General features: G+C 54.4%; 4 protein-coding genes across 4 annotated transcripts; 2 read left to right on the top strand and 2 right to left on the bottom strand.

Moving 5' to 3' along the window:
• Positions 1 to 4,872: 4,872 nt before the first annotated feature.
• Positions 4,873 to 6,903, top strand: CLUP02_16872 (uncharacterized protein; the record flags this gene model as incomplete). The annotated part of the gene is made up of 5 exons (XM_049295790.1): positions 4,873 to 4,997; positions 5,046 to 5,279; positions 5,384 to 5,652; positions 5,715 to 5,887; positions 5,971 to 6,903. Coding segments are annotated over 5 exons (1,734 nt in total), but the record flags the coding sequence as incomplete, so codon positions are not given.
• A 1,044-nt stretch (positions 6,904 to 7,947) lies between these two features.
• On the bottom strand, positions 7,948 to 9,069 carry CLUP02_16871 (uncharacterized protein; the record flags this gene model as incomplete). The annotated part of the gene is made up of 2 exons (XM_049295789.1): positions 7,948 to 8,567; positions 8,715 to 9,069. 2 exons carry the CDS (start codon positions 9,067 to 9,069, stop codon positions 7,948 to 7,950), a joined length of 975 nt encoding a protein of 324 aa, XP_049152936.1.
• Positions 9,070 to 11,393: 2,324 nt separating this feature from the next.
• Positions 11,394 to 12,394, top strand: CLUP02_16870 (ribosomal protein L13e; the record flags this gene model as incomplete). Its single annotated transcript, XM_049295788.1, has 5 exons — positions 11,394 to 11,396; positions 11,471 to 11,504; positions 11,589 to 11,635; positions 11,753 to 11,911; positions 11,999 to 12,394. The coding sequence occupies 5 exons, from the start codon at positions 11,394 to 11,396 to the stop codon at positions 12,392 to 12,394; spliced, it is 639 nt and encodes a 212-aa protein (XP_049152935.1).
• A 596-nt stretch (positions 12,395 to 12,990) lies between these two features.
• On the bottom strand, positions 12,991 to 16,769 carry CLUP02_16869 (GTP binding protein; the record flags this gene model as incomplete). The annotated part of the gene is made up of 6 exons (XM_049295787.1): positions 12,991 to 14,516; positions 14,591 to 14,845; positions 14,901 to 15,032; positions 15,090 to 15,309; positions 15,444 to 15,744; positions 16,360 to 16,769. 6 exons carry the CDS (start codon positions 16,767 to 16,769, stop codon positions 12,991 to 12,993), a joined length of 2,844 nt encoding a protein of 947 aa, XP_049152934.1.
• Between the last annotated feature and the right edge of the window lie 374 nt (positions 16,770 to 17,143).

The following is a 17,143-nucleotide window of genomic DNA, read 5'->3' as shown; positions in this document are numbered from 1 at the left end:
AGCCGATCGCCTATTGGATCTGACGGGGTATCGTGTGGTGAATTCGTTGCTTGAGCCGTCGTTGACCGAGCCTGGAGGAGTGGGAGGATGAATGTTCGTCCACAGGGGAAGGGGAGCGTCCGGTAGTGGCCTTTTTTGGGGGGTGTTGGTCGAAGACTGTGCTGGGCGGTGACTCAGAGAGTGGGTTCGTTTTTTTTTTGGTTCAGGTAGAAAATTCAAAAAATAAATGATGAAGCCACTTGAAAAACACTGTTTCCCCCCCGTCCCTTTGTGTGTCACTGGTCACTGTGTTTGTGTGGTTTGTGACTGGCGGCGGCGGACGCGGAGCCCTCTGCTTCTTTCGGAGGCAATCCCGCCGGAGAGAGGTCCCAAGGTATCTTGCCTCCTTTCCTTTGGCCAGGAGGTACCTAACTAGGACAATATCATGCTCAACTTGCGTTGAAATGCGCTGTTGGCACCTCTTGTCCCACTTGTGCCTAGTCTCTTTCTGTCTGGACAATTCTTCACTTCAATCATTTGGCGGGGTATTTACTGTGTAACTCTTCCCTTTGCGAGTCACTTTCTGCTATCTTCGTCGTTCCAAAGTGAGGTTGTCCGCACAAATTCTGGGTCCGTCGACGTCACAGATCCAGTCATCTCATTCTCGGCTGACCAGAATTTATCCACGGAATCATCGGTAGAGTGGGTGACGGCGATACGCGACGGTGACGCAGTGAAGAAGACCATGCTATGCTAAACAGTGAGTGAGAGTCAGGAAGCGCCGATGGCGGGGCAGAAAAAGATCTTGGAGGGGTATCTGAGTGGGCAGATGCATGCACCAGCACCAGCATACAGCGGAAATATTCTTCCTCTCTTCCCCTTCACCGCTCACAACTCTCCCTCCTGCTGACGATGGCTCCCTCGAGAACTATACAAAAACCCAGATAGTCACATCGAGTCTAATCATGTCAGACGAGAGAAAGAATTGTGTTACATGTGCTTCCTGACGTTGGAGGCCTTGAACAGAGATGAGACGCCGTTGGCGTTAAACGCCCCTCTTTCTTTCTTTCGTTGGAAAAAAAAAACGAAAAGAAAAGAAAAGAAAAGAAAGAATTTTTGTGAGAAATTGACAACATCTCATTGGCCAATTCCCTTGCGGTCTCACCGAAGCCTCACCTCGGTTTGTGGGGTACCGATGCCGGCACTAGACCAAGGTGACCTAAGGTGAGCGTTCCAGGTGCGTCCGCCTGGCGCCGTTACATCCTCCAGCCCCCCGCGGCCCCGACCCGCCTCACAACGAGGCCAGCGAATCCACTTTCAACCTCCTGCGGGAGGGACAGCTAAAGGACAAGGCTGAAAATGGGACCATGACTTGATACACATTGTTCTCCGCTGTCGTCTTTCAACTTGCAACGAGAATGCCATGTACTCCGTGAACGAGGCTTTGGTTGACCGCAAATAGAGGTGAAACCCACACGCCGTTGGCCCCGGCTCTCTGACGAGACCTTGGAGAGATCGACGTTGGTTCTGGTCACGTTTCGCGGATCAAAGTCTTGGCCTTGTTCAAAATAGATTTCCTTCTAGGATGGGTATCTTCATATGCTGGTTTCCCTCAGAAGAGGAACTGGTCTAGCCTTCGAGTACGAGTAGGTATACAAATGGCGAGGACAAAAGAACGAGGCTGAGAGATGTGGTGAAGTGATGTTTGGCAACCATGCTCAATGTTAGGCGCCCGCAACTTCAAATTTAATGATTACTGGCGAACGAAGGCTGCCGCATCCTATCAAAACGGTCAAGCTTGTCACTTGTCACTCAAACTTGTCAGTCAGTATGCAACGAGCCGTGGCAGAACACCACCTGCTTTGGGGTACCAGTGAACCGGCGTCTGATCTCGTTCCTCTCAGTCAACCGTGACTCAGCTACCGAGAGCCCAAAGCCCTCAGAAGAACGGACGTACGGCTGTGCGTTCGGCTGGCCCGTCCGACCAGTCTCAATCATTGCCTTTTAGAGTGAACGACCCGTGGGGTTTAGGCGGGGGACCAGCGCCGTCTTGTGTGCTCGTCTGCGCGGGTGCTGGCGCACGTTCATGGCCCGGACACGCAAGGATTCTTCTGCATTGTGACTTACCGTATTTTGGCAGATATGCCCAAGTTGCATTTCCGTGTAGGTATATCTATCGCAGATGGTACCCTGACGGCGGATAGCTGATGTAGCGTCAGAGATTATGAAAGGAACGGCTGAGACATGCAACTCTGATATGACTTTTGGGTAGGTATAAATGGATTCTACGCGGACGTGAGATGTATCATCTGTAAACACAGCAACATCATCAACCAAACACCTTGTCAGGTAGGGTAAGGCCCATTGGGTTGAAGACGGGCCTCACGCTCCGTCTTGGCCATTGCTTTATTCTGCCTTTTGACGCAGGGTCGTGGTAGTACCATCAGTTGGAACCTGCGGCTCTGTGCTGTTCGCCGAAGAGCGAGCCTCTTGGCAATCGAGGTTTGCGGCATGGCTCAGGCCGTGGAACCAGATCTTGCGCAAGTTTGGGCCGATTCGCGTCTTTAGGCTTTTTGAGATTCGCGAGGTGGCCGAAGAGGAAAGGTGCGGCTGGCCTTTTTCGCACTGGAAGCCTTATTTACTTTCATACCTAGATCGTGACTACGACATCGCGGAAATAGCTACACATGAGTCCGATAGACATTCTTTACCTGGTGATCACTGCCATCGAGTAGACCTAAAGACCGAGTATGTAGAAAGCCTGGGTGCAGACGATGACCTCAACGACGACGTAAGATGGCGACTCAAGTTCAACACCCTTCGCAACATGATCTTCTCTAGGGACTCGCCTCCCATCCACAATCAAGTCGCCCCAAAAGGATATCGTGAAGGATTACTCCGTAGCGATCACGAATAGTCCCGTGACCCCGCCGTCATGGTCGGAAAAGTCCTGGTGGTGCAACCCAACCCGCCCACTCAACCGCTTTCATCCCACCCACCCCGGCCTCTCATGAAGCAATCCTGAAACGCAGCCCTCAACACCACTACACACCGCAACCCATCACGTCCCTCAGAGTGTCCTGTCACCCTGTGAAGATACCTCTTTTCAACGACCAAGACACAAAAAAGAAATGTGTGAACACGCCACAGGGTGCCAGAGGTTGAACAGGCGGGACGAACCAGCAAATCGCCATGCAGCGGCAAGAAGGTCACGTCGCCTCGAACGAACGTACGTGACCCTGCAACTTTCTTTGGCACAGATACCCTCGTCTTCTTCAGCGACCGTTTTGCTCCTTTCGAGGTTTCTGAGGTCAGGTACGAGGTGATGGAAAGGGTGAGTTCTTGGTCGGTCAGCAGTTGCCAGTCAGTCAAATCTTTATCAGGGATGTGTAGCTGATGGGGACTTTGTCCGCCCGTTTTGACGCGAGGAGCGAGAGCAAGTTCATGATGTTTGGTCTGTGAGATGGGGTGAGCAAGTTGTCATGTTGGCTTGTGGTAGATGGGCACGCGACACATGGAATGCTACAATCTTTCCAGCAACGGTGCGAGCTGGAAAGAAGAAAGAAACTCGGATATCTTCACATTGGGAAGTATCAGGACGTTGAACATGCCCCCGGTCACTTGGATATTGGGCTGGTAGGAATAGCAGCTCTTTGGCCATTGCTTTCTTTTCCCTTTTCGTTTCTATTTATATCACACATTCGCATTTTGCAAACCGAATGTTGCATGTCTCTTCTTATTCTCCGATCCCGGTATTAGTCCTGTCCTTGTCTTGCGGTCGTGGTTGATCCCCAATTTGCTTGGACAATTTGGGACCAAGTTATTGCCTTGTCACGGTCGTTTTCTTATTTCCAGAGAGACAGTCCAACACTCGAACCCATTCGCATTGCTCTTCGATGTTCGTATCCCAACGTGTAGTATGGCAGTCAGCTCTCGTCTCCCTACGGTCTTTGAAGTCGCAACTTGACGCCATCACATTCCATGAGAACCCAACCACCCTCCATTGAACAAGATCTTTTGTTGTCTTTCATATGCTCTTTTGCCTTTCTTTTCCCAGGTTCCCGGCGGGTTCAATTCCAGCAGGGTGGAACTAGCGCCGTCTTAGCGCCCCTCCTCCTCCTCCCTGTCTCCACCTCCGAGTCTCCGACCTCCCGTGTCGTGCTTGCCGTGGAGGGTGCGTGGTTGCGTGGGTGTGCGCGCTTGCCTAAGGTAGAAAACTTTAGGGGTGCAAGTGGAGGCGGTACGTCCCCTAAACCGTTGGTCCGGGAAGAACCTTGACGGTCTGGGCCCTTTCGGCTCCTTCTTGCTTTGGCATTTTTTTCTGCAATTCTTCTCTCCTGCCTTCCCTCTTGCTAATGGAAGTCCTGAAGATGTACCTACCGCACAGGCAGGGCGGGGACTTAAGGCTGCCAATGGAAATTGAACATCGAGAAAGAGGGAATTGAATACCGGTAGGTTCTAGGTACCTTGGGTATTGGGAAGGAAGGAAGGTACTGGGTGTTACTCGTTAGGTAGATGAGGCGAGGCGAGGTGTGAGGGAAGGAGCCTCCTGGTGCCTCTTGCTTTCCCCCCTTTTGTGGCGTCTTTGCGCTATTCCGCTTTCTGGCAGGCTGCCGTCACTGGTCTCTGTCGTTCCTGCTGCCTCGTGTCGCCGTTTCTCGAGGTGGCTTACAAGGCAAGAAGGTGCTCAAGTTGCTATCCTTCCATTGTGTGCAACTTCCATGTACGGACAAAGTACCTTATTTTGCCTGTCTCTGCTTCGCTGCTTCCCTGGCGGATTACTTTACCTGCGACTGCCCCCCTTCCCGACAACTCGGTTTGGCTTTTCTGGTTTCTCCATGATACCTTCCTACCTTGCCTTCTGAGATACAACGCCATCTTTGTCCATCACAGCCAGTACTCGGACAAGATTCATCCAAGAAAAGGACCGAAGGGAAGCTGGCGTCGGACAACAACTGCAGCATCTCCAATCACGACCAGGCCACCGGATCTTCCCACCTCATCCTGTCCTTCCCCAGGTGAATTACTGCAGGTAGCCCACCGTCCACAGCTTCCGCAGACCGCAGACCGCAGACCACAGGCGCTGTGCAGATCGAAGCCTTGCCTCATCGGGTGCGACTTACACCACGCACCACCACCACCCACCACGCACTGCGCAACGTCAACCTCCTCCGAGTCCCCAACACTTGCTCCTCCTTCTGCTTCTTCCCTCCCATCTTTCTTCTCCTCTTTCCGCTCTCATTCTACAACTATCGCAGCATCACCTTGCTTAAACTCGACTCAGCCTCCCTTTGCGCGAAGTAGTACGCAGTAGCGACCAGATAGAATTCAATAACCCGCCAGGCCAAATACGAGGCCCCCTCCCTTTACGGATACTGCCTGCCTGTCACTTTTGCACCCGCAGCTGCGCCTACGCCCGCGCCTGCCACCACAACCTTGAACCAACCACCCCCCCGCCCATCCCGGCACCTTCAGTCCGGGGCAACTCGGCACCTACACCCAGCAAGCACCCAGCACTCAGTACGAGCGCAAGCACCGCCAGCCTGTGCACGAGCAGAAGAAAGGCAGCCACGGCACACTCGGTGCCATCCATCGTCATTCTGTCCTGTCCTGTCCATCTTCTCTTCTTCAACATACCGAACGACATAATCAACTTTACATACCAATATCCGAGTCTCGACGCTTATTATCGCTAGTTGCGCCTCTGCATTTCATCCGCTAGCCGTTCACCAAAGTCGCATCCAATCCCATTCCATTTACATACACCCATACCACACCTCCTCCTCCCCACACCACGGCCTTCACCATGTTCGGAATCCAGCATCACCCAGACCTAACTCGGAAGAGAGGACGTGACGATGAGGAGGACATGCACAATGGCACTCTGAGCTTTGGTGAACACAGAAACGTAGGCCATGCCCATTTCTTGCTTGAGCCTCTTCTCTGTGATCATCTGGGATAGCATTACTGACTTTCCCCCCCGTGAAACAGAAACGCCTTCAATGCCTACCCCTCCGAACATCGCCGACCTCCTCGAAGCGCTGGTCGACACCCGTTATACCGCTCAACGCCGCTCCTTGCACTCTGACACCAGGCGACTCGGACTCGGAGGAACAGCCCAGGTCACACTTCTCGCCATGGTCGTCATCACCCGCGCCCATGTCTTGCCAGCCCTCGCCCTTTGGTCCGACCGAGCCCGATCGTGACATGGACATGATGGACACAATGTCGCCGCCTCCTGTCCCGCAGCAGCACATCCAGTCAGACCAGCCCGCCTCTGTCAACGGCCGTATGCCCACCCCGATTCAGCCAAACTTTGCCTCCCAATTCATGAATGGCGGCTCCTCAGCGCGCGACTGGCGCGGCCCGGGTCCCGCGGTGAGCCATCGTACCGGCGTAGTGAATATGGGCCACATGCACGCCGGCTTCGGCAGCGACGAGTCCCGTTCCATTCCTCGTACCATGGAAGGCACCGACGATTGGCACAACATCCAGAATCGCCGTCTGCCGTCGCCTATTAGTGAAGGCGAGGACTCGGCGAGCCATCTGGGCAGCGGAAGCCTGAGCCCCCCGGGAATGGTCCTCGATAACGGTTTCCCGTCCAACCTGACTGCCCGCTTAGAACAGTCGTCTCTCAACGGACACGATCATCACGATATGGGCATGATGGATGTGGAGGACCACTCACACATGATGAGTGATGATCCCGTCATCACTACCATTGACGCCGCTCCCCTTGAAACGACGTCAGCACCGGCAACACCCTCGCCTGGACGCAAGGGACACATTCGATCTAGGCACACTGTCAACTCGTGGACTTGGCAGCCTGGCATGAAGAAGAGCTTCAGCATCGGTTACCGTGCTGATTGCGAAAAGTGCCGCCTCAAGGTGCCGGGCCACTTTAATCACATTGTTGTCTCATAGAACGGGCAAGAAATCGTTTTGCCCGATGATTTGGCGTTGCAGATGTTTCCCAAACGGAACAGGCATCGCCCTAGAGAAGAACAAAAACGGAGAGAGTTTGACGAAAGGTGCTTTGAAGAGTTACAAGATCGACAAGCGATTGCATTGATTCAATCAGGATGGTGTGTTCCGGTCGAGTAGGCACGGAAATCATGATTTCGGGACGGGGGTTTTCAGAGACATGGGAGTCTCGACTTGCGGTAATACCACATTTAGCGCACATACTTTACACTCGCTCGGGGCTTGTTGGGCAAGCTCTGTTTTCACGGTTCATAGGTTACCGGTATGCATGATTTGGGATTGGGAAGTCGACTGGCCCGGCGTGGCAGTTTGAGACTCGGCGGAAGCCTGCATTCTTGAAGCGTTTTCGCGGTTGTACATAATACCAGTCCAAAGGACATAATTAAGCGGCGGAAATACGCCAGCGCTGTTCATTGTCAGATTTCCGTTCTACGCATGTGACTGTGTATCGAATGACGAGTGATACTCGGGAAATGATCGTACTTGTGTCAAGCAAGTAAACCCGAGCAAACATGAGTTTCGGGGTACGGGATGCTTCGCGATAGAACGGAACTTGGCTATGCAAAGACGAAGGTGATGTTATTTCGCCCCCTTTCCCGCATGCAAAGCTTTGTAAAGCCGGACGCCATCTAATGCACAATCCAGTCTAACACGTATGATACAGTGACACTTGGCAGCCTCCTCACCCTCTCCCTCCTCTTCGTCGTCCTCGCCGTGGTAAAAGACGGCCTTGCCATCCCTTCTCTCCCAACTCGCCCCCAATTTTTGTACCGACGTAGGTGTCCGTCTCTCCGACTCTCTATCTAGGGGTGGAGATTGTCGTTTCTCGTACACTTCCTTCCAAGCCGACTTGTTTTTTGTTGTAGTGCACCAGCTATCGTCACATTTCAGATACAAAGACCTCGCCGTCTTCCCTCAGCCCACCTCATTCGTGTATCATATTATAACAACGGCCGTCGGGAACTTGGTAAGCAGTCGTTTGCTCTACCACCACCCCTTCTTCTCGGCCTTCTTCTCCTCCTGCGGGAGACCGACCTGGTCCAGCGGGCCGCCTCGGCGCTGGTTCTCCCTCTCGCGCTCGAAGGCGGCCTTTGCCTTGTCCTGGAGGAACTCTTTCCTGTCCTCGACGGCGCGCGCGAGGTCCGTGGCGCGGACGCCGGAGGACTCGTCCTCCTCGCTCCAGCTGGTCTCTGCGGCGTCGGATTTGCTGCTGCCGCCGCCAAAGGGCCACCAGCTGCTGCTCTTCTTTTGTTTCGGGGCGGGTGCGGCTTCAGAAGTTGTAGGGAAGGCGGGAGCGAAGGTCGTCGAGGAAGCTTCGGCGGTCCTTTGCTGGCCTGTGCCAAAGATCTTTTCGGCTCCCGTCGTGTGGGTGGGCGCGGAGAGCAAGGGCGGGAGCTTGACGCCCGTCTCGCGGGCGAGGGCGTTTGCCTCCTCGACGAGGGTGATTTGGGCGTCGGTGGCGGTGCCCTTGATGAAGGCGAGGCGGGCGGTGGCGAGGGCGTCGTCTTCCATTTTGCGCTGGGCTTCGATGAAGTCGGTGCGGCGTTGCTTGTTGTAGGTTACCATGTCGTAGACGGAGTAGACGGACACGAGACCTGCGATTGCTTTGGGGGTGTTAGCCTCTTTTTTTTTTCGCTTCTTGCTTCATCTTCTTCCTCCATAAATGTCCTTTGAGACAAATTGAATCGACCGCGTGGATAATGCCCATTCTCACTGCTCCAAGAATCGTACGAGGGGTTTTGTAGACGTACCCGTAAACCCGACCAACCCGAGGACGGTAAACTTGTGCGCGACATCAAAGAAGCGACGGCTGCCGCCGATGGCGCGGTCGAGGCTGGACGTCTGGGCCTTGCGCGCCGCCTCGTGAGCAGCGCGGAGGCGGCGGACGCGGTCTTCGGGGCTCTCGCCCGGTTGCCGGCCGGGGATCTTGGGAGGCTGTGGTGACTTTGTCGCTGGTGTTGAGGATGCTGTTGCTGTTGTCGATGTCCCTGTCGGTGCTGCTGCTGCTTCTGCTGATGTGGGAGAGCTCTTGGATGCGGCGTGCGGGGTGGTCGAGGTGAAGCGCGTTGCGTCCGAGGCGCTCCGGGGGCCTACTCTGGATGCCATTGTGGTGGTGTTTCTTGGTCGAAGCAGGTGTTGTAGTCTCGATGATTGCCTCGGCGGACTGATGGGATCGGGGGGGTTCGGGAGGCAACTGAGGCTCGTCGATTTAATTGGCCTTGGACGGGAGGTCGGCGACGTTACGTTCTCTCTCTCTGGCTCGGAACACGGGGGAATGGGACGGGGGCGACGCAGAAGCCGAAAAAAGCACTTGTCATGAGATTTTTTGGAGCTCTGGGAATTGAATGGGTCCCCTTGGACCTGGGCTGCATGGTTTTTTGGAGGGCTGTGATTGGTGCGGCTTGTCCCGGGGACCTTTTCTCGTACGACGACGGGCCAGGTGCTCGGGAAGGGAGCTTTTTGAGCTGTTGGTGTCCGACGACAGTTGAGGACAGCTGGGACCAGCTGGGGTCTGTGTAGGGAGACATAGATGAGGGAACTGGTGAGGATTGATTTTGCAAGGGAGGCTAATTCATCTATGAAAGCATCGCGATACCTGATACAAATATTCACGTTCCATGGCGGTTGATTAAATCCACGCAGAAACAGAGATTCCACTGCTGCAGAGAAACATCAGACATTAAGTGTATAATTTCACCGCAGACCTGGAGAGATTGCGAGTAGCCCCCGTTGGAAGAAATATCTACAAATGCCAGAACATTGAAGTCAAGATGTGCTTGCTCATAGGACGCGTACTTGACGTGGTAGGCTTCTTTCGAGCTAGCTTAGCTGACGATCACCGAGACGTTGTGGATGATGGACGACTACCTGAATGAGAGTCTGGCACAGCTCAGCTTCCTCTACGCCACCATTGACAGAACTGGGAGTTATCATGAAGTAACGGAGCTTCATGTCGCACTTCAAGAAATCCGGCGACTTCTGACATTGGAGAGAAGCCTAGCACCAGTAGCACGCAACTGATCCTCAACGTTTTTACATCACCAAAAAACCACTCAGAAGTCTCTTCTTCATGACGCTGCACCAGGCAGAGTACACAATGAAAAGGGTTGAAAATCAAAAATTACAACAGCGATGGCCCCGAAGGACTATCGAGAGAGGAGGGCTCCACGATGTGCAATGCAGGCATCCCTCTCTGCGTACCGGATTTCATGATCCCCAGGACGCCCATCAAGGTAAGTATGAAGAAGAAAAAGAGGAAAGCAGTGGAAATGGGAGAGGAGAGCGGGGCATTATATAGATATTCTGCAATCTCCCAAGGTGCGCCGCAATCAGTAATGGGAGTGAGGAAGTGTCACGTGCGCAACGACCCTTTTTCGAGGTGCCTGAGGCGGACGGAGCACTTGGAAGTACGTATCTGTTTCTCGAATTTCATTGAATCTAGGTAACGATGGATGGGAAGGAATAAGCTGGGCATGAGTTGGGAGGGGCTACAAGCTTACACCACCTGCCGGATACTGAGCTGTCAAAGTACCTATGTCATGATGGGAAGGCACCATCGTCTCGAAGATGCAGTGATATTGTGGAGTTGTAGACCAATTAAGGGAAGAGACATCTCAGTGGAACTCCCAGATACGGTGCATCGTCGGCTGTTCATATTTGACAGTAAGATGGATGGTCATCGGCATCATGCGAGGCTTGTACCAACGTAGATCAGCTAAGACGGGCATAAGGAGCTGGTGAAAGGGTACTACACGTATCTTGCGACAACAAGTGAGCACTGAGCAGGAGGGTGTCACCAACAAGAACAAGCACTCACTGGCTGGGCGCAGAGTTCAAAATGTGCGGCTTAGCTGCTTTCTTATACTTCACTGGACCAATTTTTCGTAGCGCACTATGATCTTTAAAGCATTGACGAAATGAGAGATGTAGGATATAACAAATTTGTAAAAGTCGCAGATTGATGGGAAATTGAACGCACTATCTAGATGAATTGCCCTGGTGCAATCAAGCCTTCATAATGGGAGATTGAAGACGGCGATATCAAGCATAGAATGCCTTCGTCGACGGACTCCATGGTACCAATGAGTGCTCTCTCTCATACCTACCCATGCTACCTTAGGTAGTTCCTGCCAGCTGAAATCCACTTGCAAACTGAAAAACCCATCGCCTCAGCCACAAGACGAAAATCCGGAATAGGGTTCGGCCGTCGCCTGTCCTTCGCGCTGCCACACCAGGTGGATCCCACAGCCAATCAACAATTGCGACCGTCCCACCCCAAAAACCTCCAGTACGTACCGGCCTTTCGTAGGGTTTTCATGCCCTCCAGAGATTTTGACTCGTCCCTCTCAAGGAATTTTCGAAGCCTGCAGCAGCATCTCGACGACGGCCCATCCGGACTACTAACCCCTTGATCGCGCAATACAGGCACAATGGTATGTCGATATGCCCACGAGACTCGCCATTGATGGCGTCGCATCGCAAATACTGACGTTCGACTTTTTTCTAGGCGATCGCACACAACCAGCAGATCCCCCACAACCGTGAGCACCCCTCCACGCGAAGAGCGACGATTGCGAAGACGACGACCATCGAGACATAGCAGAGTACTAACACCATCTGACCAGACTTCCGCAAGGATTGGCAGCGCCGGGTCCGGACGCACTTCGACCAGGTATGATTCTTCTGCGCAGGATACTCTTTCTTTCCCTACCCCGGGGAAACAGACGAGATTGGGAAAATAGGAAATGGCACAAGAGGAATTTGGATCTGACTTGGAACATCACAACAGGCCGGCAAGAAGCACAGCCGCCGTGTCGCCCGTCAGGCCAAGGCCGCGAAGGTCGCTCCCCGTCCCACCGACTTGCTCCGCCCTGTCGTGAGATGCCCTACCATCAAGTACAACCGCAAGGTCCGTGCCGGCCGCGGTTTCACCCTGGACGAGCTTAAGGTACGATACTGAACTCCGCGAGGCACGCCCGGTGCCAGGAAGGACGAATATTTGGGAATGTTCAGAGAGTTAACGCGAGTCTGCTAGGCCGCCGGTATCCCCCGCCTTTACGCTCCCACCATCGGTATCGCCGTCGATGGCCGCCGCAAGAACCTGAGCGAGGAGTCCCTGGCCGCCAACGTCGCCCGCCTCAAGGCCTACAAGGAGCGCCTCGTCGTCTTCCCCCGCCGCTCCAACAAGGTCAAGCAGGGCGACTCCAAGGTCGACCTCTCCAAGACCGAGACCGTCAAGTCCCTCTCCGCCGCCCTCCCCATCGAGAAGACCGCCTCCGGCTTCTCCGAGATCTCCAAGTCCGACCTCCCCAAGCCCATCGAGGGCGGTGCTTACCGCAAGCTCCGCGACACGAGAGCCGAGGCCCGCAACCTGGGCAAGAAGGAGAAGCGCGCCCGCGACGCGGCCGAGGCCGAGGCTGCCAAGAAATAAACGCAGCATGTCTCTGTCTTTGCTACCGCTGCTGCTCTGCTGTCGTCTCTTGTGGTGTCGGGGGGCTTTGTTTGATGCTGCGGCTACTAGTGCAGCTAAGCTTAAGCTGCTGCATGGAAATGGGATTTTCGGCTGCTGCTTTCGACACATCAAAAACACTTTCGGAGAAGGGAAAAAAGTTCTTCGAAAGTCGGGTTGTTTTCTTCTGGCCTGGCGTGGGTTCAGTGGATTGAGATACTCTCAGGACAAGGTCATAAAGAAATTATTGCATTGATCACGCCCGCTTGTGTCGATTGCTGCCCCCTACACACTCCCCCAAGAATTCCCCGTCGTCTAAATCGACGGGCGTAGGAAGACGCATCGTACGAATACGACGTGACGTGTATCATGGGTCAAAGGTGACAGGAGTAGACTAAGGATTGATTCGATTGCTTTTCCAATTGTGGTTCCATTCGGTGATGCTGTGATCTAATATCGTTCTATTACTGTGACATCAAATAGCATGAAAAGTCTTAAGTGCGGCCTCTGCCCTTATTCATGGTCACGGAACGATGAGGAACAGTTATGGTCAGGCATCGTTTGCTTCAACATACCAACTACGCTTTGCCCTTCACCTTCTCATCAGCCATCAGCTCACCACCTTCCTTCAACATCTCCTCAAACGCAGCCCTCCTGACAGCCGGCAACTCAGCCGCGTGCCTCTTGACAAGCTCCGACACCATTACCAGCCCATTCTCCCGATCAACCTTCTTCATGCCCGCCGCCTGCGACGGGTCAGCCTGCTGCGGCTCCAGCCCAAGACCCTCCACCATGGCAGCATTATCTCCGCCGCCAACAACCACCGCCTGCCCATCACCACTCGCAGCCGACGGCGCCCCCTCAATGGCCTTCTGGTCCGTGCCGTTGCTGCTATCCTCCCCAGAAAACGTCCGCCCCGTAACAGCCTCCGTCAACGCCTCAAACGCACCAGGAACCTGCAGCGTACGCAGCACAACATCGGCGCCGTCCTTGGCGCGGCACATGAGCGCGAAGACGAACCACGCCTCGCTGCGTAGCACGGGGAACTTGGTCTGCGTGACGAGGAACGCGAGCGCCTTGTTCAGGCTCGGATGCCGCCTATAGAATTTGTCTCGACGCTGCGCGCCGCCGTCGCCTTCTGCCTCGGCTACGGCCGTCGCGGGCAGCGGGTTCTCGGGGCGGAAGACGTAGCCGTCTTCGGAGGGGTCCCAGTCTGGTAGGATGGGCGGGATGGGCGCCGTGTGTAGGACGCGGCAGACGGCTGCGGCGGCGCGGGCGGCCTCGGTCTTTGTGTGTTCTGCGTCTGTGCGGGAGACCATGTCGAGGAGGCGGTGGAGGTGTGTTGTCTCGTGGAGGGGGGATAGAGGGTCAGGGGAGAGGGGCGCGCAGAGGCGGCGGACGTTGGTGGGTGTATTTACGAGGAGGAGGCGGGTCAGTGAGACGGCTGTGAATTGGACTTGGGGGTTTACGTCGAGGGACCAGATGCGGGGGAGGATTTCGGGGGAGAAGAGGCCTGCGTCGCCGAGGACGGGTTTGTTCTGGGAGGGGATGGCGAGGTTTTTGGCAAAGGAGAGGGCGGAGTGGAGGAGCATCGTGTCTGTTGCTTTGGCGAGGAGGGCGGCAAGGGGGAGGTGAACGGCGTGGGACTTGACGAGGGCGTAGGAGGCTTCGTCGGAGCGGGCGACGTTGCCCAGGCAGAGGCAGGCCGCGGACTGGAGGTGGGTGTTGTTGGGCGTGAGGGTGAGCCAGCTGTAGAGGGTGTCGAGGACGGGGGAGCCTATGGGGTGCCGAAGGGCGAAGTCGTCTGCGTAGGAGACGTCTGCGAGGATCTGGATGAAGGACTGGGGGAGGGATTTGAGGAGGACGGCGGCGTCTTCGTCTTCGACGCGGAGGGCGTCGAGCTGGGTTTGGAGGTGGTAGAAGGTGGCGAGGAGGACGGGGACGGAGCCGGTTGCGATGAGGGCTGCTTGGATGGGCGCGTGGGTTAGGTAGGCTAGGGCGACGGCGGTGAGGGAGACGAAGTCTTCTGCGTCGGTTGTTGGTGTGAGGGCGAGGGTGAGGAGGATGGTTGGTGTTTGCGGGGGTGCAAAGTTGGCTTCGGTTTCTGGATGAAAGGTGTGAGCTTTGTGGTTCTATGACTGAGTGAGGGAGGGAGTTAGATGGGTGAGTGAAGCGTACCGTGTGTGGCGAGCAAGGCGAGGATCTTGCCAATGATACCCATGAGATGCGGCGCGTTGGCGAGGCGTGGGCTGGTGAGGAGGTTGACGAGATGAAGGGTGAGCGAGGAAGAGCTCGCTTGAATCTGGGCGGGCTCGTAGTCGACGAGGATGTTGTAGAGGACTGGCACGGCGAAGGGGAGGGCGGTGTCGTCGGCGAGAAGGCTGATGATGGAGGTGATTGCGTTTGATGACACGACCCTTGCGCGGTTTTCATCTAGATGTTGCGTTAGATTTCTTTGCTGAAGAGGATGAGTGAACAAGAGTGGTACCTGTGTCGGCGCATGAGTTTCCGAGCAGACGGAGAGAGTGCTTCTTCAACGCTGGTCTGAGGTTCTCCGTGGAAATGACAGAGAGGAAGAAGTCGACGATGCCCGAGTCTCCCAGGGGCAGTCTCCATGATGCTGTTGAATGTGTTAGCATAGATCTCAAAATCAGTAGTGTGAATCAAGGGGCCTTACCATCTCTGCTTCCGTCGCCCAGCTTCTCCGCAACAAGGTCAATCTCTTGACTGCCACTATTCCATTGCTGCTGCGCAGTAAAGAGTACATCGCCCAGCAGTGCGGTCCTGTGCGCGCGGCTCTGGTCTACGGAACCTGGATCAGCCCAGGCCGAGGCGGACGAGAGGATGTTGGCGATGGCGTCTGGCGCGAGAATCTTGCCGCCTTCCAATGGCTGTTGCTGTGCTGATTCAGCCATTGTGATATCTAATGGAGCGTTTCTTTCCAGTATTTTGCTGTCCCTATCCAAAGATGAACTCAGCCAGAAGAGAAAGAAAGGTGAAAGGCCAACCAGCTTATAAGTGAATCCCTCACTCTAAGGTAACTCGAAACGAATGGCAGGACTGGTTTAGTCGTCCTCCTTGTTGCGTCGTCTTTTTGCTGCCCGGAGATGGGATGAGCTGCGAGATGCTGCGGCCGGCGCGAGTTCCTTTCCCTTTTGGTGTGGGCGTCGTTGTTGGTGGGGTTGTAGTTGTCGCAGGTGATTGGCTTGCGGGGGGTTTGTGCGCCAGGGTGGGGCCCTTCGGAGCTTCGGCGATGCTTTGTCACGGCCCTCTGCCGCCTGCCGCCTCCGGGTGACGGCGTCTGCTCCGGACTCGGTCTTGTTGGCAGTGTCCTATTTCAAAGCTTTTTAGGGTTTGTCTAGATATCATTAGAGCTGTGAGGCCTCTTGTGGCATTATTTTAGCACTCTCCGCTGACGTTGGATGTCAGGACTGCAGTGTGTTTTTTGGTCACAGTTCTAAATTGGAAGCCGCATTAAAGACGTTATGAAATTGAAGTACAACCCCCATCCGAAGGAAACTACTGTCCAATAGCATAAAATGAATCATACAACATCAGAGAGTTTCATGATACCTTCTTTCTGGTGGTCGAAGAAGTCTTGAGTAATGTTACTTCCGCCTAAGGATGAGACTGGGAGCCCCTATGATGAGCGCACGAGACGCTGGCCATTTCACTCAAATTACCTCGGCATAAGGTTTCGATGAGAGAGAGTGAGGTATTACAGACAGAACAAGATGAAATGAGATGAGTGGTTATCGTACAAAATGAGTGTGATGATTGGTGTTACTGGAATGATAAAAAGAGCGTCTCAGCCTAATAACCGGAGATGGAGCGAAACAAGTGAAATCCATGATGGTAAATTACAAGTTTACAGGAGGTAAAGACAGATGAAAAGCACGATATTTCATAGATCGTTTAGACCCCCTCAGTGACAGCTACATCCACACTCTTTGGCATCCTTGCAATCCTTCCCACAAGCAGACTGCGCCGCGGGCGCGCATTGCTCCTTGCCAGAACAAGTCCGCCAGTTCCCGTGCCCGCCATTCCACGCCGTCCAGCACCAAGTGCCCTTGTTTCTGTCGCACGACTCCCAGCAGTACCCCTTGCTGCAGCCGTATTTATCGCCGAACCAGCACTCCCGGGCCTGCAGGTTCGGGGACGAGCCGTCCTTGAGGGTTAGGGGGTGCTCTCTGCACTTGCGGATGTTGGAGGGGTCGACGTTGCTGTCGAGGGAGGAGGCCGTGTAGGACATTACGCCGAGGTCACCGCATTCTTCGGCGGCGGTGGGGGCGAAGCCGGCCAGGGTTGGTGGGAGGTTGGTGGCAAGGGCGAGGAGGATGGGAATTGTAAACTTCATGGTGTTGGCCTGATATTTCTGTTAGCAAGGTGAGGTATTGGTGAAAGAATAAAACCTCTAACGTTCTATTGCAATACTGAATCGGCAAAATGTGGTTTTATTTCGAAACTTTCTTCTCGTGAATTGTCCTATCTCGAACTTTGTAGGCGAGTTTGGGAACCAATCTTGTATTTATAGCGGAAACTTATTTCCCATCAAAGATCATTCTTAATCTTCGATCATCTTTAAAGAGCGGAAGACTACAGGCTCATCTCACAGTCGCAGTTCAGGTAAACTTTACTGTTGCGGTGAGGATGATGGCGCCCCGACGTGCACATGGTTCTCTCCGATACGTGACCGTCGGACCATCCGTCAGCATTGAAGACTTTCTGGAT

This window comes from Colletotrichum lupini, chromosome 9 (assembly GCF_023278565.1).
Source record: "Colletotrichum lupini chromosome 9, complete sequence".
Taxonomy (NCBI): Eukaryota; Fungi; Ascomycota; class Sordariomycetes; order Glomerellales; family Glomerellaceae; genus Colletotrichum; species Colletotrichum lupini.
This window is presented reverse-complemented; position numbering and strand designations above follow the sequence as displayed.